At 46.3% G+C, this 22995-nt stretch overlaps 1 protein-coding gene across 2 annotated transcripts in view; it reads right to left on the bottom strand.

Moving 5' to 3' along the window:
- Window positions 1-2902: 2902 nt before the first annotated feature.
- The window catches only part of CASZ1 (castor zinc finger 1), a 96788-nt gene continuing 76695 nt past the window's right edge, over window positions 2903-22995 (bottom strand). The window contains exons 13-19 of one of the 2 annotated variants that reach the window (XM_064470147.1): window positions 21268-21603; window positions 19355-19553; window positions 18645-18816; window positions 15636-15784; window positions 13461-13695; window positions 11777-12070; window positions 2903-8393 (exon numbers count right to left, since the gene is read on the bottom strand). In XM_064470147.1, coding sequence (XP_064326217.1) covers window positions 7144-8393; window positions 11777-12070; window positions 13461-13695; window positions 15636-15784; window positions 18645-18816; window positions 19355-19553; window positions 21268-21603 — 2635 coding nt within the window. In that variant the 3' untranslated portion in view covers window positions 2903-7143. The remainder of the gene's footprint in view (window positions 8394-11776; window positions 12071-13460; window positions 13696-15635; window positions 15785-18644; window positions 18817-19354; window positions 19554-21267; window positions 21604-22995) is intronic. The other variant, XM_064470148.1, reaches the window with a different exon arrangement.

The raw sequence follows: 22995 nt of genomic DNA on the forward strand, positions 1-22995 counted from the left end.
GCTATGTGTGCCAGTGTAGGGTCCTGCACTCACAAAAAAATGCTGTTACAGGGGTACGCTTGATGTAATCAGAGTACAATAGCAGCAGCAACTGCCCAGTTTTGTCCTGACTTCAGAACAAGCAGCCTCGCTAGGTGTCTGCTGCTTTCCCTGACTCACCAGCTGCAGGGGCTGGATGCAGAACTGCGGATGCAGAGCTGCAGCGTCACCAGTTGTGAGGGCTCAGAACGAATGCAATGGTAAGGCTTTGATTTGTTCTACTTGCAGCTTCTCCCATGACTTAGTCATTCTTTTACGAAGCGCAGTCAGAGTTCCACAGAGAGCAGGCAAGTTCCAGCAAGAGCTTTCAAGCAGTGAGTCGTGTCGTTCACGTCCCCTGTCCCCCCCTGGAAACACAGTCATGTAAATATCCCGTGTGCTGTGGGCAGAGCTCCAGTGAGAACAAACCTCTGTGCTCCGAGGTCGGATTAGGAGCGTGTTCAGATAATGACATCTGAAAACAGGATGGCTGGGAGCTGCAGCAGAGCGACGAGGGGGCTTTGAAAGAGAGAGGAGTCTAATCCTCTCTGCTAATAAGGAGCCAGCTGCTGCCAATGCATCAGGCTTGGCAAGCGCTGCTTTGCTGCTCCTGAACTCTGTGACGGGCGGCAGAGAGACGCAAACACCCAGCTGCTTTGAGATGGTAGGGGAAGAGCCACACAGGAGGGCTTTTCTTTGGGTGAAAGAAGAACTTTAAGGGACTCTTCCCCCCATCCCCAACAGCACTTTGGCAGGACAGGGATCAGAGCAGCGTTTTGTACCAGGCCAGCATCTATGAGCTGGTCATCTGGCACTGCAGAGGCTGTGACCAAGGCTAAGTGGGGATGGATACACCCAAATACGGGCCATTGGTGCAGAATGAATTGCATTTGCAGGGCGCTCAAGCCTGGCCGTATCAGGAAGGCAGCTGCATGTGTGCTGGTCTCTGTGCAGTCTTTGTGCCTCATCTGTGAAAGAACAACTCTGGGCAGGGTGGAGGGTGCAGGGGTCAACACTGAGGCTGTGTCTTGATACACGTACACATTTCCACAAGGACCGCTAGGATGTGTGCTCTTCCACCGACGGGTGAGTACTTGGGGGCATGTCGTTACCTGGCAGGTGACTTGAAGGCAGTTGCTTTAGAGCATGTGAAGTACTGTGAACCCCCCCCACAAGTAACTTGCTTACTTCCTTGTAAAATGGCACCTACTGCCTGTGCCCAGCTGCCGTGTTCAGAGCAGGGATGCTGGTGATGAAAGCCTGCTCTAGACCTGCCTCTGGGATGGAAGTGCCCAGGCCTGGGATGGATCTTGGATAGGAGACCGGTGGGGACAAGCTGTATGGAGCGTGCAGAGGTTTTATCTAATCTGTTGTTCCTTTACAGTCAGCACTCATGACTGCCGGATCAGTTGTACTAAGACAGTGTTTCGTTGCACTGTGGCTGTCTGGACACCCTCTTGCCTGAGAGACTGTCTCCTCCCAGACGGCAGTTGCTGTACTTTGCAAGTGCATGGTGCATACAAGTTTCTGCAGCGGGAAAAAGCTATGGAGCAGCCAGGTAAGGAATGCTTTCTTTCCGACCTTTGATGCGTGGCATACAGCTTCATGTGCTCTCGCTAAGTTCTGTCAAAGTGTATGGCTTCAACAATGCATTTGACTGGAGATCAGCAGCTTTATTAGCCCCCACCCTTTCTGTGCAGACAGGATGTTTCATTCATGCTCCTCATCTCTCTTTTGTTAGGGTGACAGTCAAACATCTATTGATTTAATGGGTTTTGAATGTCATTGTAAGGTTTCAAGTGGGTTACAGCAAGCACAGTTCCACCACCCTGAGTTTGCAGGCCAAGGGAGGAAGGGAAAAGTCAAAACGTGAGCAGTCGCATCCCTAATTCCAGGCCCCAGTTTAGCAAATGGTGGCGATGTAAGCATCGCTTCTGTCGGGGGCCCCCATGAGCGGTTCAAATAAAACTACAGGGATGCGTAAAAAGCCGGAGGCCAGAGTCCGTGTAAAGCGAACTCCATTCCTATTGCACTTTTACCACTTAGCACCAGCCCTAAAACTGGCTGTTACGTGAGCGCAGGGCCATTACTAGGACTGCGGTGCTTTAAAAGACCCGAACTGCTCCAACACTTGTTAGCTCTTTAAATAATAAAACACCTCCTCAGTCAAGAAGACAACTTGATCACTTGAAACTTTGGGGGTTTTTTTTTCCAGTTTTTATTGAGTGAAAATGTCAAACCTTGCATCAGTCATGCAAAAAAAAATCAAATAAATAAAACACATATATTAAATTTCTAATAGCACTAAATTCAAGTGGAAAAATATTCAGTTCTTAATAACGCAGGTGCTGAAGAGACCAGATTCAAGTAAATCAGAGCACACCATCCTGTTTAGGGTGTTTTTTTTTCACTTTCTGCATTTTTGTCTCAAAACCTATATATATATCTATATATCTATATATATGTATATACATATAGATATATACACACACACATATATATGTGCATACATATTATTTTTATATTTATATATATACACATACATATTTATAAAACATTAAAAAGAGCATTGGTGGTTCAAGCATTTATTTCCCCCCCCTCCCCCACGGAAAGAAAAAAAAACAACAACAAAACAAAAAAAATTACACATTAAAATTCAAAATGAGCTAGCAATGGCTTATAGTCCTAGTGTGCAATATGGATATTACAAAAGGCTAGAATCCTCCCTCTTTGTCTTTTTTTTTTTTTCATTTTTGTTTTTTAAAGTTTTTTTTTTGCTACATTGGAAAATTTTTTTTAATTTTTTTTTTTCTTTACAAAATTCCTTCCACGCAGACTTTAATCCAGTTGAGTTTGTGGCTAGAATGAACGATCTAGTCAATAGTTTTTATGTCTTTTTTTTTTTTTTGCTCTTCAGCAGTGAATGGTAGCAGAATCAGGAGGGTCCATCTCAAGGTTTATTTTGTTTGGTTTTTATCTTGGTTTGGACAGAATAGTTCCATTTCCTCTCTCCTCTTCCCCCCTCCTCATACAGTTAGTTGACTCTCCCTCTCTTTCTCTGGTCATTCTTTTAAGCACATATTTCAATAGTATTGTATTAACAGTCCTATTGATATGATAGCTTGAAGTGAAAAAACCACCTCGTTGTAATAGGGATCTTTGTGCTGTTGAGGCCTTTGTTCAGAAAAGCCCTTAAGCACGGGCTTAAACCTGTGCCCGTTCAGAAAGCATCTGCTTAAGAGTTTTGCTGAACTAAAGCCTTAACATGGCAGAATAAAAAGACGGGTTTAACTTTCTCAACTTTTTGTTGTTGTTGTTGCGAATAGAGACATAGTAAGAGATTTACAGAAACAAGACTTGGAGAAGGTTGAGTAAGACGCGCTCTGGGGTAGGGCCAGCCTGCTTGGGTGGCCCTGCCTGGGAGGGCAGAGTGGCCACCGTCCCCTGAGGGTAGCTGACCTCTGCGGGGGGTCAGGCCCTGCTCGGGTGTCGCATTTGGCAGGAGCCTGTTGGGAAAGAAATCTCATTCCCTGTGCCAGCTCCCGGAGAAGAGGTGATAAAAGTTTGGGAGAAAGGCTGAGATGTCGGGGAGAAGTAGGGTGCCTTGGGGGAGAAAATGGTGTGCATAGATAAACACAGGCCCTTCTGGCACACTCGGTCACACAGAAGGACACGTGAAACAGGGCCCCGTTCCAGCGCGGATCCTGGTGCAGTTGCACTGGCCGCACCTGCCTAAAGCCGCCTCCTGGGATGATGCACTACGCCCAGCGCCAACCAAAGTGGGCCGGCGTTAGCAGAGCTACTGGGAGATCTTTTACCCCTTTTCTCCACACACTTCTGCTTTCTCCCACTGTTGTGCAGTGATTCAGTCAGTGGAGCCTGGTGAGACGTGAAAGGGGAGAGGTAAAAACACTACGCCCCGGTGCAGGTTCCCAGCTCCTATCAGCAGGGAGACAGCCAGTCTGTCCCGAACGGAAACAAGCGGCCCAGGTGAGCCGCGTGCCGTGCCCCTGAAACCGGGCTCCCCCTCGCCTTCCGCGTTAACAACACCCACAGGCAGGTCTCGTGGAACCTTGCAGGAGGTTGTACCAAGGGCAGTAGGCTCGATCCTGCTCCCACACAAGTCACTGATACACATCGTGTTGACTTCAGTGGTACAAAATAAACACATCTGTTTTGCAAGATGTGGCTTGTGTTACATCCAAGGATTCCTCTTGGAGCCCATCACCATACTATCTAAGTAGTTGAATATGGGAAAAAAATGTACAAGTATAGAACCTGCAGCAAACGCTGTTAAAGTAAAATCTTTTTGCCCCATCCCATTTCTAGAAATTCCAGGGCCTCATTCCCACATTCTGACCCAGGAACGTGAGCTTCATTATATTCAAGGATTGGGTTGTGCTAGAAAACACACAGTTGAGGGCAGGGGATATACCAACAAAACAAAAACAAACAAAAAAAACCCCTATAAAAATAAAAGCCACACAAATAGCTGATAGAAGAAAAGAACTCCGAAGAATTAAATATACTACAAACTAGTAATAACAATATTTCATTTGTTTTGTTTTCATTTGTTTCACCTCTACAAAAATTCAAGTTAGAATTCGGAATCGTGCAGCTCCGGTCAGTGCTAGGAGTGTGAAGTCAGCCTCAAACCGTAGCATTAAGGCCCCCCCTCCCCTGCCACCCCCTACAAACAAACACTACACTGAGGAAGGAAGAAAAAAAAAGAAGAAAAAAAAGAGAGAAAAAAAATTGCACGCAATTAACCATATCTAAGGGCTATCCAGAAGGCAGGTGACCCCCCTCGTCCCCCTGGCGTTGGTGGTTTCTCTTTTGTTCTATATATAGTAATAACCTTTACAGGGAAAATACTGTACAACTTTTTTTTTTCCTTTCCTTTTGAAACATTATCTGAACATTCTGTCCCCACATTTACACAGCTGAGCTGCTTGTTTATAAATCAGACCTGATCTGCACCAGTTCCTTAGGGAAATAATTAAAAAAACCAAAAACAAACAAAAAGCAACCTAAACTTCTTGAGGCCTTTATCTGTTCAGGGTGAAAACAAATTATGGGGATCCCTTGGAGCTGAAGCGCTCATGGAATTGGGCGGGAGGGGGTGCCTGCATGATGTTAGGGAAAAAAAAATCATGTTTTGTTTTTTTTTTTTTAAAAAGGGACAAACTTCAGACACAAGGAACCTTTTGCTAGGCTGGTATACCTATGAACTGGCACTGAAATAACTTATCAGAATTGATTCATACGGCTAGTCCTTCTGGAGCCCAGGTGCATGTAGACAAGTCCTCTCTCTTAGTCTCAGGTGAGGACTTGGGGTCAGACAGCTACTGTCCCACCCGTCAGAGGCCAGGACAGTTTCCTGTAGTGTGTGTTCCCAGCCTGGGCCAGGAAGAGAGCACAGGGAAGAGCCTGTAACCAGGGGAAAGCCCAGGCTTCTGGAGGTGGCAGGTCTCAACACAATACAGCTGCATTTGCTTACGCAGTGCCCAAGCTATTACACCTACTTGGCAAAACTTATCAGCATGGACCCAGAAATGCATTAATTCTTAGCTGGACTACATCCTGGCCTCAGCTAGCATCTCCCCCTGTCTCTGAGTTCTCTGTGCTGCGTAGGTTGCAGCAACCTCATGTTTTGTAGCTGCAAAAACCACGACTGGGCCAATAGCTATGCAGGTACTGCAGATCAGTGTTGTCCCTGCTCCCCGCCCCAGCGCTGAGCAAAAGAGACCTCTCAGTCTGAGCAGGACGTCCCACAGTGAGATCCCGAATGTTTGCCTGCCTTCTCCTCCCTCTTCTGTGGTGCCTTCACCCTCTCCCAGAAGTCACCAGAGATCTGTATCAGTCCATGCAGACAGACAGACAGACTTGCCCATCCCCAGTGAGGGCTGGGGGACATACCTGTCATTGTACGACCGCTTGCGTCAGAGAGCAAACAGTATTTTCAAGGCTGCTTTAATGGCTAGGACGCGTTTCCGTGAGCACGGTGCTCCTTGTGCTGCACCGTGGGCCAGAATGTCAGCTCACAACCTCCTGAGATGGGGATACTGAAGCACCACAAAAACGCCTCACCCTCAACAGAGAGGAGGCACCTGGGGGTTGGGATGAGATGGAACTGGATGGGAGATTAACCCCAGTCCTCCAGTGTGACAGACCCTTGAACTGCCCGCTGTGTTCTTCCCACGTTACTTCAGCTAAATCCCTACAGGCAGAACAGCAGGGATGAGGAGAGGTGTCCTACAGAGAAAGTGTAGACTGAGGAAGTTTTACAATATAAATAGCATTCAAAATTATTATCATTAATAGTAAAAAGGATCTGGAAGAACAGAGGAGTGTCCCATTCCCACCCCTGCTCATTCATTAATGCGTCCTCATTTATGTGACAATAAATACCCACTCCCACCCTTGCTGTCTGATGCCATTCATTTAATGCTGGAGAAAGAAGGGGGGGAGGGGTGGGGAGAGAGAGAGCGCGCGCACCCCTCACCCCCTCCTTCCCACTGGCAAAAGCTGAGCTAGTTGTCTTTGTGACACCAATTCCTTGAATTTTATATATGTGTGTGTGTGTGTACATTATATATATAGAGAGAGACACACACACAAATATATAGTTCTAAAATTCATTACCTGTTGTTCCCACCCACCCCCCTCCAAGAAGTGGAGATTATTATTAATATCGTACAACTGAAAACATGGAAAAAATAAAACCAGAAAGAAAAATGGGGGGGAATAGAGCCCCACCCATAACAAAGGGTCCCCAGATGGGCACAGGCCCCACGCACCGTGCAGGGAGCAAGGAAAAGCAGCTGGTACCCTCAAGGTTCATGTCCGTATAAAAGGGTATTTTTTTTGCTGCATCCTGCCCCCGTGTTCTGTGATCTGCAGAATGAAGTGATGCAGCACCAGTCCTGCTGCGAGCCTGTCTCTCTTACAGGGCCTGTGGAGGAGTATGGGTTTCCTTCCTTCCCCTCTCTCTCTCTCTCGTGTGTGTGGCACGGAGTTTGTTTTTCACTTGCCATCCCAATCTTTGTTCTTGCCTCATATGGGGTCCTCTTAGTAATTCTGTGTAAGAGCAAAACCACACCGCTGCCGCCATTGTCTCTAAGATTAAGGAGAAGCTGCTGGAGCAGCAGTAGGGGCTGGGGCAGCAGCTGGAGCTGGAGCGGGAGTGGGGGCTGGAGTAAGGGCTGGCTCACCCTGTGGCCTGGAAGCATCACCGTGGTCTGTGGAAGAAGCAGCCTCCTCTGGTTCTCCATCTTCTTTAGTGGCCAGGCCCTCAGGGTCAGGCAGCGATTCTTCAGAATCTGTGTTCAGGTCTTCCTCTTCGTCATCCTCCTCATCGTCGTCATCATCATCCTCCTCTTCATCTTCCTCCTCTTCTTCATTCATCTCCTCCTCATCATCCTCTTCATCCTCTTGGGAAGAGTCATCCTCATCCTCCACATCACCAGAGCCAGATGCCACCGCCCCCCTCTCCTGAGGCGCGGTCCCGGCTCTGCTCGGTGATGGACCTTCAGTGACCTCTGACTGCTTCTTGCTGAGGTCCAGGGAGTCATTGAGGCCCACGCCAGCCGCGTTCTGCAGGAAGAAGAGGGAGCTGTTGTTGTCAGTGCTGAGGTTGAGGGAGCTGTCCAGGTTGATGGAAGAGTTCTGGATGTCATACTCGAGAGTGGAGTGGGCGAGGCCCTCAGGGCCCGGCGAGATGGCAGGAAGCTCCCCTCGCTCCTGCTTCTCGTGTTTGCGCTTGTGCGAGTCCATCTGTGACATGCCCACCACTGTGTGTTTGCAGCCAGGATAGGTGCAGTGGAAGTGGGAGCACTTGAGTTTGTACTTGCAGTCAGGCACCTCGCAGTCCACGCTTGAGCTGAACTGGCAGAAGCCAGCAGCACTGATGACGTCCTGCTTGCCGTGGTGCTTACGGTGGGCTGTCACCTTAGTGCTGTCAGTGCAGCGGAAGCCACAGCGCAGACAGTGGAAGTGTGTGCTATTGCCAGAGAACTGACAGTCTGGAAAGTTGCAACTCAGTGAAGACTTGAAGCGTTTGAAATCATCCAATACCAGGTTGTCAACACGATCATGATGCTGGGCGTGCTTATACATGTGGGTACGGCCACAGAACTTGTAGCCACAATTCTCCCGCGTGCAGTGGTAGTGAGTAACCTTGAGAGAGAATTGGCAGCTGGAGTCCTTGCAGTCCTCGTAGAGGTCATAGCGCCGAAATCCCTCCAGCATCATCCCTTCATCCAGCATCTTGCGTGAGGATGCCGTCTTGCGGCGCTTGCCAAATGGGGACATGTCCTCAATAATCCAGAAGCGTTTCTTGGCCCCCGAGGCAGTTGGCATTGTGATGGTATTCCCTGGGGAGAAAAAGCAGAGAGTGGTGTTGCTGACAGCCAGGTCTCTCCTCATCTCCTAACCATCCTGGCAAGCTCTGTATTTGCCAAGACACAATGCTGCAACTGTTCCCACCCAGCAGCTCATCCCTGAAGCTCTGAGTAAGCCTGAACGCTGGGATCGTGGGCTGGCTGATGCCTGCTGGACATGGCTTCCTCAGGTTTCAGCACATCCCACCTTGCCTCTAATTGCTGCTCCTGTATACTGATATTGTCCAAATGCTAACTGTTGCTTCTCTGCTTTGCTACTCTCACAGTTTTTCCTGCTGCTTAGTTCATCTCTAGTTCTATTTTCCTCAAATCAGACTTTATTTAATACAGAGGAGCTGGCTTGTTCCAATCCAAGGACCGAGGTGTTTTACACTGGGGTTTGAGGTGGTAAAAGAGTTTAAACATGCTAAAAACTGGCGGGTGTATGCTGTTTTTCCCCATCCAGGCTCTTGCAATACACTGCAATTGCCAAGGACAGGCAGGAAGTGAAGGAAGATCCCATGCGTGATTAAAACTGCAAGGGGGGGGGAATTTATAGAAATAGGATGGACTTTGGCCAGGAGACTGCAACATCCCTCACTGTAATGAGCCTACATATTACGATGAGTGCACTTAGAAAGACAGATGGACAGATGTTCAATGGGGCTAATTTTCATCATCACTAGCCAGTGGACTCTGAGAGAAAATACCAGTTCTGCAGCTTTCCCTTGGGTCTCAAAAATCACATGATGCCCCTAGTAAATAAAGGGCCCTCATCTATCTTCCACTTTCATTCACAGGGCCAGCATAACTGGCTAGTGCTCACGTCCCCTAGGATCAAGCTGACATCAAGGACTCGACCTCATTATATCTATTAACTTTTTTTTCTTCTCTGCTTGCTATTTCCAGAATCAAACCACACTCTCCAGTATCAACATGCAGCACAGACAAGGTTGGAGGCAAAAACTTCTCACCAGGTGCAGAATTGTGAGTGTAATTGGAAATTATAGCTTGCAACTAAAACATACTCTTTTTTTTTTTTTTTTTTTGCCTCTCTTCATGCTGAAACTGCCATCCTCTTAAAAGAGGCATGATTTGTGACATGCAGTGCCTGGGGCCTGAGAATCCAGAGCAGCTTGTATCCTTGTCTAGGAGACTGAAGAAACAGTCATCTGTTTGACTGTTGTAGAATTATCTTTTTTTCCTGGCCAATTATTAGGTATTAGAAGTGATGCTATTTTTGCCATATCTGGCCCTTCAAATGACAACCCTTTAAGAGAAGGTGGCGATCATTGAAGGAAGCCTCCAAAAGTTCAACTGGCACTGTAGTGAAAGATCCAAGTCAAAGGAAATGGTAGCAGCAACCTGATCGCCCACATGGTTCGCGTGCCCGGGCTATGCAGACTGCAGGCTAAGCAAAGAACAAAAGATTTTCCCACACCCCTTTGTTACATGGCACTTCTGCACAGACTGCAAAAAAGGACACCAGCTTGGGGCATCCATGGTGAGACCATCTTAGTGGCACGTAGCTGGTGGGAACGGCATGTTAAGGCTAATTTAACCGGCTACCAATGAAAGAATAAGTTTCTGTCACTGTAGATGTTAAATTAGTAAGCTCTTAGCTATAGAATCTGTGACCAATTACTCTCTGCTCTCCCCCCCCCAAACATCTGGTATTGTAAAATCTCGTTCTCCGCTTCCAGGCGACTAGTATAAGTGCATCGTTGCCTGGACACATCGCTGCTATCCAGATCAACTCCTTACTCCTCCTTCTAAAAAAAAAAAAAAAATTACAGCCACCACATCAAGTCTTTTCTCAATAATATGCACGCTCATCTTGCCTGCCTTCAGACAGGAATATGGGATAAGCTGTCTTAGGGGAAAGACTCTGGATGGGAAATACGGGAAATAAACTGAATTTAGATTTTACATTTTTTTAAACTCAATGTACCTGCCCAGCTTTTACAACAGTTCAAACAGATGTGCTTAAAACTTCAGGTAAACCAATTTTATTTTCTCATTCAGAGCAAGAGTGTGAAAAAGACATGATAACCTGGTGCACTCTCCTCCGTTAGCCTCTAGACAACGTTCAGTCCCTAGCACCCCACTGCAGCCTACAAGCTCCCACGGATGCAATCCCAACGGTAAGGGCATGCCGTAAACTTGTCTTTTCAACTACTAATAACATAAACATTCAGGGAACTATACAAAGGTAAAAAGAAAAGAAACTTAAAAATATACAATTAGAGGAAAGCACAGCACAAGGTTAAGATGTTTCAGGTTGCATGCAAATTGGTTAAAGAATAAGAGAAGCAACAATATAGTTTCTTGTGAATTTTGTTCATTGGAACACACTCCTCCAGACAAGGCAAGGATCCTTCTCCTGCCATGAGAAAAAGCTGTGAACTTCCAAGCGGAGCTGGTCCTCCAGCCTTATTCCCAACCATTACCTTGGATTTGCACATTACTAAAACTGGCAAGAAGAATGACTGGGACATTTGTAGGCTGCCAGAATCCTCTTAAGTGTGAACTTTAGGCACAAATATGCCTTTAATTAACTAGAAAAGAGCTGGGAGTTGGGAAAAGAAGCCAAAACTGAGACACACCCTAAAAAACATTCCCAGCTGGAACAAGAACCTCCAGTCTGAGACATCTCTGATCTTAGTCACACATGGGAAACATGGCAGCTTAAAACTAAAAATCTAGATGTATTTTCTGCAGCTGTTAAGAGCAGATGTAAATAACAGCGAGTGTGAGAAACAGCCTGAGCTGTCTGATGATGTCATCGTAGTGACACTGAGTGTACTTCACTCTGTTACTAGTGCTGGGGAGAGCAGCCCTGAATTTTATGGCTTTGTATATGAATAGGAAGCAGTGAAGCTTACAAGATCTATAAAAATACGGGAACCGGGTACCTTGTCAGACATTTACCTGCTGAGATGTGTGCAGCAGACTATGGTAGGCACTGGTCTGGGTGGCCTACAAGATCTAAACAAGAATTCCAAGTCCCATTAATGCTACGTGAGCAAAAAGTTTGCTTTGTGGCCACCCTGCTGTTATCAAGAGGCTGAAAGCGCATTTTAACTATGGAGTCTGTTAGATTTTTGTTGTAGTTTGGAATTGGTGGAAATTGCTCTCAGGTACCCAAATGTCTCTCTCTGATTTGCTGTGGTTTTGGTTACCCATCTTAGCTGGGGTTACTGGGTCAGCAGACAGAAGGACGAGGCACAGACGGGCCCTTGGATAAAGTTAAGTAAGACACAGGGTGACGTGTGCTTTTTTTACTGACCCAAAGGTGCAGAGGAAAAAATGTGGCCAGGGTGAGTGGGGAAGGAGGTGGGCACAGGACACTAAGAGAGAAAGCAAAGAAGTGTTACCTGCTGCGTCCTGAACTAAGGGAACGTCACTTTTTACTGGAGTTGGAGTGGCAACGATGGGCGAAAACCCAGCGGTGCTGGCGGCAGGCATGACAATGCCTCTGCTGGATCCAAGAGTGGCACTGAGCAGAGAGTATGAGAGACAAGATGGAGAGAAAAGATAGGGGAGGGTGGGAAGGGGAGACCTAAGCAGGGCTTGTGAGAAAGATGGAGGCAGAGATGGTGGTTGAGGTTGTGGTGCATTGTGGGTAGCATCATCGGCAGCAGCAGTAGCAGTAGAAGGAACGAGGCAGCCTGGAGAATGTGGAGAGAAAAAAAGCAGAAAAAAAAGAAAAAAAAAGAAAAAACAAAACAAAAAACCAAAAAAAACCAAAAAAAAAAAAACACAAAAGAACTGAAATGAGAACCCAAGAGCAGAAGCAATACGATGAAAATGGAAAATACAGTCACAAATGTATGAAACAAAACTGTAACAGAGAAGAAACAGAAGGTGAGGAACTGACAGCATCAGGAAGAGGAGGGTTGTCTCTGCAGAAGGTAAGGTGGCTTTAGGGGCGTGGGGGGAGAGCTTTCATGCAGAAATTCCTGCTTGTTTGGGCCTTGTTCATCTGCACGGTGCCAGCTTGTACCAACTAACAGCTGTAAGGGTGGTCCTACACTTTGGGCGGGTAGAGTTGCCCGCTACCAGGCTAGCAGTGGGCAGCCATGTCCTAGGAAGGGTGGCTTGGGGCAGGCAGCGCACTGACAAAGGAGCGTGTGCCAGGAACCACTGTCCCACCAGAACTCTCTGGAGGAGCTTTAATGTCATGGGGCAACCACTGCTGTGGCCCAGCAGCGTTCATACAACATATGGTTAGACGTGCTATGTGATAACCTTCATCTAACTGGTGCGGAAAGAAAAGTAGGAAAATGTGTGTGAAATTAAAGCAAACTCAGTGAGTCTGCCTGTCTAGAATGTAACACTTAACCCTGCAAAGGACAGCTAAGAGACCCCTGGATCACCACTAGATGATAACAGAATTCATAAAAGATATCTGACTACTGGAAAGACAACCCTGGAATACAGGGCAGTGGGAGATGGCTACACATTATTCTGGCAACCAGGAAACAATGGCAGAAACTTACTTCCAAAAAGAGGGGATGATGGAGGTCTCCTCTGTGCAACACTGCACAAAGTGGAACAAGAGATTGTGCATGAGGAAGGGAGCTCAGTGAGCTGCTTTTATATGTTGATGTCTGAAGATGTGGTAGGGTTTTCCCCCCGTGTATATAATATTTCCTATTGTAGTGTCTTTCTGTACCTTAACAGTATAGGAAAGTGCCTGACTTCAGACGCTGCACAAGGAAATACAAAAAGATACCAGGGGAAATGCCAGGTACAGAACAGGCCCACATTTTTTTTTAATTGGTTATTAAAATAGATCCCACCCCAAGACACTGGATAAAAACCTCTCTTCAGGGGAGAAATGAGACGCTGTTAGTTCATGGATGCCTGAGGTGCGCATTTTGATGGATCTCTTCTCACAAATGATGGAGGGAGCTATAACAGTACGAGGCACTATTGTGAAGCTGCTACAGTTTATATTTTAAGGTGCAGTTGTCCTTTGGCCTCTCTTCCTGAAGTTTATCTCCCAAGAGAGCAGGCAACTGATGATCCATTTCACCCCTGCCCCGTCTCTCTTACCTGCTGATGTACTTTCATTGCCCACTGGAGTGCTGGAGCAGCTGCGGTCCATATTGGAAGATTCAGAGGAGATACCCCCAGGGCTACAGCCAGTGTAATCCATGTACTCATCAGTTTCAGTGTCCATCATGCTCGGGGGTCCCTGAAAGGAAGCTGGGGTTCCTGATGAGGCTGGGCTGGGTGCCATGCTGCCAACTTGGGGGAGATTTTCATTTCTTGGAGTGTGGCCAATAACCTGCAGCAAGAAAACAGGACGAGGACTTTCACACCAAAAGCAAGATGCCAAGACCAAAACCATCTGTCTGCACGTTTATTTCTCTCTGCCACAGCTCATGAGGGATAGCTGGAACATGCTCGTGAGTGGAACCCATGGCACTGTGGCTTGGAGCATGAATCCTCCTTCACTGGGAGCTCAGAGCATTAAACTTGGCACATGTATCCTGGTATGTGAATTGTGATGCGCTCGGAGGCTGGGAGTGTTAATCTTGGCACTGGTATCCTGGTGTGTGGATTCTGATGCATTCAAAAACAGGAGGTGTTAATCTTGGCATTACTACCTTACTGTGTAGGTCCTGCTGCATTTAGAGACTGGAAATATGACTATCGACATGACTGTCTAGTGCCTGCATGCTGAGACGCTGCAACAGCGGAACACAGACCGAAACCAGCGACGTAGCTGTATGCTCTGTTCACATGCAGCTGTCGTGGCCTGGCACGGCGTGGCCTTCTCAGGATAGTTACTTGGGTAGGTACCCAGAAGCAATGTATATCCCCCCACACACCACTAAGTGCCTACTGAGCACCAAGGAATGGGGAAACACTGGAGTTAGTACATGTAAATGCAGAAGGGCAGTGGCAGTGCAGAGATCTGTGGCTTTGCCACATGCCCTGACTGGTGGCTTCATCCTTGTTTTGTTGTTTGCTGGAGTGCTCCATGGGCTAAGCACAACAATGGAGTAAGACTGGCGTTGCACGCTCCCAGGATTGCTGGGGCCACAATTACTACTTCTGCACTGCTGAAGTGAGAGAGGATTGCCAGTGGAAGGAGGTGGAGGTCAAAACTAGCATTTTCTGCTCAGCATGTACTAAAATTCTTAGGGCTAGGCTCAGCGGATACTAGAAGAGTAGTGAAGACAAATCTATTTGTTTACCCTCTCCTAAGGCTGATTCTTGTACCTAAGCTCTTCGTGTTCAGAACAAAAGCTACCACAAGAGTACCACCAGTTCCTTGGCATCTGTGAACTCATTAAATCCAACAGCAGTCGACTTGAACAATTAACTTATTGATAATACTTAATAACTAATAGAGACCTCTCCTTCTCATGCTGTGAAATGAAAAGGGGGTTTCCCATCTTGCTCCTACAGATGACCCTGTTGTTTTTCATATACCAGAAGATGTCCTTAGCATCAGATCAGTCACGGGTGTTGATATTAAGCTAGCTTTTTTCATGTCCCCAGTCAATGGAAGTTAAAGCAACTAAGGAATAAGAAGAGCGAGCAGGGGGTTGCAGGACTGCTGCTGTTCCAAGCAGCAGCTTGGTGCTGCAGTTGAAACTCTTCAATTTATCCATGAAACAAGGCAAACCTAATCTGCCAGTTGCTCTCAGTTATGTGTTAGAAAAGAAGCGGCTGCATCACTCTGCTGCTTCCTGAGAGAGGATGAGTACCCCAAACTAACTCCAAATCAATACTGGAAGAAAAATTTCGAGACTGGTATTTCCCCCATCCTAGGTAGAAGCAGCAAATAATTCTTTACGTGGAACAGGAAATGTTTGCTTTAACCAGCACGTTCAATTCTTCCACATCCTAAACACTTTAATTTTAATAAGCCAGTTGGTGTATATTGAGAGAGCAGGGAGGGAGTGCAAGTTGTAAAAGTGAGTATTTTAGTGTTAGCCTTCTCAATTTTTTTTCTCCATACTTCACGAGGAAAAGCTGTTTACAGTAAGTTATGCTTTGATGTCTATGCTTCATCATCTTTCCTCATATTGTAGGAGTCCAACCAGGTACAGCTAGCTTGGGTGACCTCGCATATCCCAGTTGTGTCCCCCAATGCAGACATATGTCCTTAAGAGTTTGGGTACAAGTGTCTTGGCACTAAAGCAGTTCTCCAGCAAGCAACCAAAGGGACCAACACTACATGTGGATCTATAACTTAAACAACCAGTGAATCACCTGAGTAGGAACGCGATCAAAGTTCTTCCCCAGCATCCTTCTCATGTGCTTTCTGGCATGGGATGTCATTTGGTGCTTGAGCAGGAAGGAGAACTGGCAGCCCTCGCGAATGCAGTGGAAGTGGCTGTTCACCTGGTTGTATTTGCAACCTACAGACACAAAACCATTGTATTTAGTACATGAAAGGTTCCAAGAGGGAAAGGGACTGTAGGGAAGATGATCAGGAGACGGGACAAGGCTGCTGCTGCATGGATTTCTGGTGGATTGAAGATTATCAATGGCCACGGGTTCTTCAGGAACAGTCCTGAATGAAAAGAAACAATCTTTTGCCTGCTGCACAACTGCAACAGAGGATTACAGTGTACGTAGATTTAAGAAGTGAACCTGGGCTGCAGACTAGTCCCATCCCTCTTCATTTGGTTATAAAGAAAGGAACATTACCATTACAGTTAGTAGTCCCTCATGCTCTCCTGTCTTAGCTAGCGCCTTTTCCTTTGCAAAGAGAACAAAACCAAGACATTTAACTGTATCATAGAAGTTACAATTGAAAATACACACTGATACACTAGAAATGAAAAGTTCTTTTTTCTCTTTTTTCCTTTAACTGTGCTCTCAGAAAAGCGGTCTCTTAACAGCTCTACCTCTGGACAGTATACGCTCTCTGGTCAGATAGAAACGAGCCAAGAAGTGTTCACTGCCACTCCAAATTTGTTGTGTAATAGGGGCAGCTACTAAACAACAAGCAGTTTATATGGGTTCTGGCATACAGCACTTGACACATTTTGTTCCTCGTGGATAGCGCCATGCGTGCTGGGACTTTGTGTATCTCATTAACAGACAATCCTAAACGGCTACATTCTATAGGTGATAAATAATGGCTTGTTGCAGTTAAAACATAGCTATATCGATGATCAGGTTCTGCCTGTTCTCCATCACCCCTTGGCCATATCCTTATACACACAGAGACGCAGACCTACAGACAGGCTCAGTTTTACTGGTCTGTCTATCATCTACCTACACTCATCCACCTTTACTTACATACGTGTGTATTTTTCATCCCTCTCTCCCTCCCCACCCATACAAACACAAAAATAACATATTAAAAAAAAAGAAATCTATCATGGTGTGTTTGTTCAGACACATTTACAACCCTTAAAGCAGGCCAGTGCTTTCTGCACCTGCTATATATACATACCCAACATAAAAAAACACAGAGATGTACAGAGAAGCAGCCATGCATTCACGTGTTGGTATAACCATATACCCCTACGTGACCACATCCAGCTACACCATCCCCTCACGCTGCCTGTACCTACACAGGCAAATGCAGAGTGCTGGCTAAACGTATGTTTATTGCACGGCAAGCCCAGCCTATAGGCATATGCACATACTGCTGGATGCATGTACCCCATCGCTCCCAAAAATAAACACTGCTGACACATGCACAGCCTGTAGGAGCCTCACTGCCAACCAGCTCCTGAATCACCCAGCCCATCTTTAGCTCACAGATAGTGTTTTATGTGCATGCCAAGTTTATGTTTGTTTAGGTATTGCACTCCCCCACAGCCCCACCTCATCTGCCCTCCCCCTCATGCTGTGTTGTTCTTTGGGATGGAGAACAAACAGTGCTGGCGGGACTGAAACAGTATCAGCAAAGGGCAGGTGAAGGCTCGCCTGTTGCTAGGGCATCCGTGTAGGCTGGGTGTTATATATCATTGTCCTGCTTTGTCTAAGCCCCTGCTATCACCTGAAACACCTAAAGTTGAGTAAACAACAGCAACTGCTGAATCTACTGACATGTGTAAATGACACCTAGGTGAGTACTGGCTGTGGCGTGTTGACACTCATTACCCTGGTTACCACAGACAAGCTACCATTTGGGTATAAATTCCTGATGTAATCAAAGCTGAAAAGACCTTTTTTTGTTCTGGTTATTGTGGCTGTTTCCCTGTGCTGTGAGAGACGAGCACATAGAAGCGTTACTCTGAACCGGTTTGCGTCAGCCTTTGTTCCAGCCAGGGGTGGTAGGGACAGTATCTGTGATACTGTTAAGCCCAAACGCAACTAGAAGGGTTAAGCAAATCCCATGCAGTGCGGGACAGAGCTCTGCTGGCGTGATCTCTAGGGGTTCCCCCAGTTCAGAGCCCTGGATTTCCGCGCTAGATACCTCCCTGGGAACGCAGTCTACTCTCTGTTGTTCTGCATTTGTATTACCAGCTTTACACTAGAGACACTTAGATTTAATAACTACTGCAGTGCTGCTAATACTTTTGGCAAGTGGGCAAGCCCCAGTCTGAGGCTGTGCCACAGCTCAGGTGTTTCCTTAGGCCGTGCTCTGGTGGAAGGCTGGCACAAAGACACAACGCTGTATTCCCTGCTGCTCACAAGTGGATGTGGGGAATGGGTTGGAGGAGACAGTTTGTTGAATGCTCTCCTCCATACCGCCATCTCCAGTTATTTGCCCTTTGGCTTTCAATATGCTGCACTGACAGTGGCTGAAAAAAAAAAAAAATTCATTTGAAGCTGCCTGGAATCAGGCAAAGCAGTAACTTCCCTGATACAGGAAGACTTTCACACAAGGCACTCGTCAGAACAGGCAGGTCCCCTGTGCGTTTTTTTTTTACCATAAGAACGCCAGTAAACTCCACTCAAGACAAGCAGTAGGCCCATAAGACTACAAAAGTACAAAAAAACACAAACCAAAAAAGGGCCTTGACAATTAGATAAAAAGGAAAAACTAAGGGGAAGCTGCACCTCCAGACAAATATATAAGTATAAAAGCCTCTATGTTACAGTTTCTATCCATTTAACATGGGTCTATTTGGGAAATCATGTTTCAACTCAGGCAGATGAGGAATTGATTTCTGTTTTGCTCCATTTCACGTTTAGTGATTTAATTACCAAATACATCTTCAGCATAACTCACAGGCTCTAACTCACGCGATGCCTAGCCTGGACATGGGACAGACCACATGAGAAAGGTGATGAGGGAAAGAGAAGAAAACTCACCTAGTCTGCCACACTCTTCTCGCTTGGTAAAATACTTGAAGCCGTTGGCTGCCCTTCTCTCCGCCTTCTCGTGTTTTTTCACGTGCCAGGGCAGCTTGGTGGTGATGTTAGTCACAAAGTAGCAGCCGGGACGAAGACAGTGGTAATGCCCTCGCATCCTGAATTCACAGTGCTAGAGAGGAGCAAACAAGCAGGTTGCTTTACGTGTATCTAAACCAAATGCACTGTCATCTGCATGCTACCAATGCTGTTCCTCTGAGACATGAGAGAGAGGCCTGAACTATTCCTCTAGATCACATCCATTTTATCTTCTGCAAGCCACAATGCAAACTTGTTCCCTGTTGTGTATGTTGTATTGCTGTCTTGTATTCTGCATTGCCCTGGTCTATGTTGAAATACCCCAAACCTAACTCATGGCTTTCCCTGGTATTCATCATAGATTTTTTTATTATTTTATTTCATCTCATGCCTCTTAGCTCATTCTAGTCGCCTTGCCCACTTCACCCAAATCAAAGAAACATAAAAGCAGTGCAATTTTCAAGTTGATGGAAACAAAGCATTTTGCTAGACCATGTAATTAATACTCTTCCATGGTTCTGTAGTTAGACCAGGACTGAAACGCTCAGCCTCACTTCCTAGCAGGTAGGCTACTTGCTCTTTCCCATTCTTCTCCAGCTCAGGCTAGAGCACTGCTTTTGGACGGCTCTTACCTGGTTCGGACAGAGACACTGCAGCGAATAGTAAGCAAACTGGTCTCGCACATTCACCAAATTATTGTTGGGGTTGATGTGGTCCAGGCAGTGGGATTCCGCTTTGCCAGAGGTTTTGCACACATACTTGCAGTTCCCAAAGAGACAGTGGAAGTGGAATTTGTTGGCGTACTTGCAGTCCGTTGCCAGGCAGGGATCACTGGAATACATCCAAAATGCAATCATCACCTTCACTCATTTCACACATTTGTTTCTTTGCCAAAATGTAATTCAAGGGGAGCCCAGCTGAAGCCTCTGTTCCAAACATGGCCTACAGATTTCCCATAGCCACCTTCCTCTTTAGTAAAATCGATGCTGGCACCACTACTGCAATTCCACCAAGCCAGTGCACTTTCTTGATTAAGGTTATTAAAATAGAGCAATGCACAGTGGGTTCTGTAGTCTTTGAAGGCCACCCTGCTAATTTAAAGCGCTCTCGCGATCTGGATAGATACTGTTTTTCCCTTTCTGCCTGTACTTACCTCAGTGGGTTCTGATAGTTTTTCCCATCTCAATTTTGTGTAACTGAAAGGAAACCCTTGGGCATGCACGCTGCAAGATGCCAGGGCTTCCCCTGATCAGGGAAAATTGGCAGTGGCTTGTTTAATCAGCTAAATGGGTTTGGTATCTTACTCCCCCCCACCCATTCCATGGATTTCTGGCAGCACAAACAGAGGTCAGATCGGAGGTGGCTGAACATTGATCTCTTGGATCCTAAGCATTGTACCCAACGATACCTACTCAGATACGTGAAACAGAATACACTTCTTTGAAAGCAGACAAATGACTGTCAATATATGTTGCCGAGACTGATACTCCACCAGGCTGCATAACTAAGCTGTGATGCCTAACCTGACCCTGGATGCCTGCGTCCTCCTGTAAACTACGTAACTTCTGTGCTTCTTCCTGTCTATGCAACAGAAATAACACCATTATCACAGCAACACTGTGAAACAACTTCAGTGTTTTAAAAGAATTTCAGCAAGGTTATGACACCTCCATTGTGAATTACTTTGTAAACTAACACTACAAACCAAACCCATTACATTTGTACAGAGGTTCAGCCAGGACAGCAAAACAGCAAGTCTGAAGTGAGAGAGAATTGCTCCCTATGCCTTGAGCTGCTGAGACCCCCATTCCTGGTATGGCAGAGTCCCAGTACTTGTGCCCCCTCCACTACCTGACCCCCAGTCGTCTTCACTGAAAAAAAAAAAATGAAGCTGTTATTATACTGTGTTAAAAATGGCATTCCAAGGAACAGGCCATAGAGCTTACTGCAGCAGGACAAATCAGGAGAAATCCAGCAAGCTTCCTTTTCAGCAAGCTGTAAACGTCTACTCTTAGTTAAGTCTGTGTACTTTGCTGCAGTAACACCTCACCTTTGCATGACTAAGCACTCAGTTGCCCCCTGATTTTTGCTCAACCACAGAAACTCATGGCACGTCTCAGACTCGCAGCAAGATCTGGAGGTGGGCTAGTCAGGTGTCGTGCTGAAAACTTTAAAGATGCTATGCTTCCTCTGGAGCCTTCAGGTCAAAAATACTGCAGAGAGGCACGTATTTCTGTACACCTCTCATGAGGTATAAAAAAATACTTCAGTGATATGTCAGCAAGTTTATTTCTCCTTGAAACTCATACCTAAAAGGGCTCCCAGGTGTACTTGAAAATCTTGGGTTTTTTCCTAGCATAATTGAAGGTATTTTCTGGACTTTATAGCCGTACATTTTATGTGAGGAAAAAGCCCCGAGTACTTTCTAGACAGAAGGTCTCTCAGTGGGTCAGTGTAGATGTAGTACTACAGCTCTGAGGAGCGGTACAGAGGGGATTGCAAGGCTGGAGAGGACTCACAGAGGCAAGCAGCATCTACAACTTACTTCTCCTGGAACTGGAGAAATCCGGGTTTGACCTGAGGCTTGGCATTCTCCAGGGAAGTCGTTGCCAAGGGTGAAGTTGCCAGGTTAGGCACTGATGCTGGGATCTGAGGCATCTGGGGTATGGTTGAAGCCAGCTGCTTCCAAGCTAGCAGTGTGGGGGCAGAGGGCACAGTAGCTGGACTTGGAGTGGGCACGTCGAGGGCAGGAGCACTTGCCATAGTGACAGAAGTGGCAGATGGTGACGAAGGGGCCAGTGAAGCCTTATTCTCAGCAGCAGTTGAGAAGGGAGACTCAGAGTTACTTTTCACAGTTCCACCCTCAGTTCGGAAGTGAAAACTGCAAAAAGACAGTGTGGTTCAGACATAAATTCTTGACCATTGTATGTAACTTGATTAAACATCAATGGGAATGTGGCAGGAGTCTGCAAACGAATTAGCTGAGGTTAAATGCTAAAAGGGGCTCTGCAAACATTGTGGAAAGATTTAGAGGCCTGCTAGACTGCCTGTGAAGTGAAGGGAATTCAATCAGAGGCGTGGAGACCGAAAAGTGCAGTAACATGTTGACATCAGACTGCTGCAAGAATCGCTGCAGTGAAAGATCAGTATGCCTATGAGGGCAGCTTCCCATCACTGTTGTGAGAAGCCAGTAGTTTGTAGTAGTGAACCATGGGGAACTATCCAATGCCAGAGACCAACTCTGCCAACAGACTTTTCTGTCTTGAAGTCAGCAACATCTCCTTCCCTTTAACCCCCTCAGAATCAGTCATGTGGCCAACTGCTGAAGGCCTTATTCATTCTTTACTCAGGCAAATCTTCCATTGCCTTTAAAAGGGATGCAGCGTGGTTTTGAACTGCAGAGTACGCTCTGTAAAAATCTGCAACGGGAAATTTCTGATATCCCACCCTTCCTTTGCTAGTCCCCTCACCGTAACAGTGGAAGCACCTCTTAAATTCATTCTTCACTCAAGAGTCATCTAGAGCTCTGGGCATGCCGTACAGCCTCTGTAATAGAGGCCATATTATCTAGCCTACAGTTCTGACTACCAAACTCTGGGCTGTCTGCTGCTTTCCAAAATGATGTGAAATGACAAAGGGTTTACAATATAGAACATGGCAAGGTGAGAAGGAGGTTGCTGTTGGGCTGGACAGTTTGACTGCTTCATTTCAAGATCTTTATCCACATGATATGAAACTTAAACAAAACCATACAAACTAAGGGCTACGGAAAACTTGTTAAAAGAGATTTGTCATGACAAGGCAAAGAACAGTAAAATGCTTTCTACACTGCAGTGATGGGGAGCTGTCTATTCCACAAAAAGTCTGTATCCTGTGACAATGGTTGGGTTTACAGGATCCTCTCCCTCCCCGTTTCTTTGTATGGTGTATTTGTATGGTGTATTTGGGCGCTGTGAGAAATATGGGTCTCCTTGAACACAGTCTGTCAAGTAGGCTATGGAAAATCACAGATGTCCAATTCTCAGCCTTGCCTACACTGTGAGAGGCACCTCTTTTTCACAAGTTGAGCGCAGCTATTGTGAATCAAAACTAGAGAGGACATAATGTTCTGCAAAAATTTTAGCAGAGCACATTTACACAGGAAGCATGTGGATGCCCAAATTGCTGCCTTCGGGACTGCCTGCGTTCCTGCTCTGGAATAGAGTTACTCAGTAAGGTCTCTCTCATCCTACAGTGTGCACTGTAGAGTTTTCTCAAGGTTTCCCAACACTCA

Source organism: Phalacrocorax carbo, chromosome 20 (genome assembly GCF_963921805.1).
Source record: "Phalacrocorax carbo chromosome 20, bPhaCar2.1, whole genome shotgun sequence".
NCBI classification, from domain to species: Eukaryota; Metazoa; Chordata; class Aves; order Suliformes; family Phalacrocoracidae; genus Phalacrocorax; species Phalacrocorax carbo.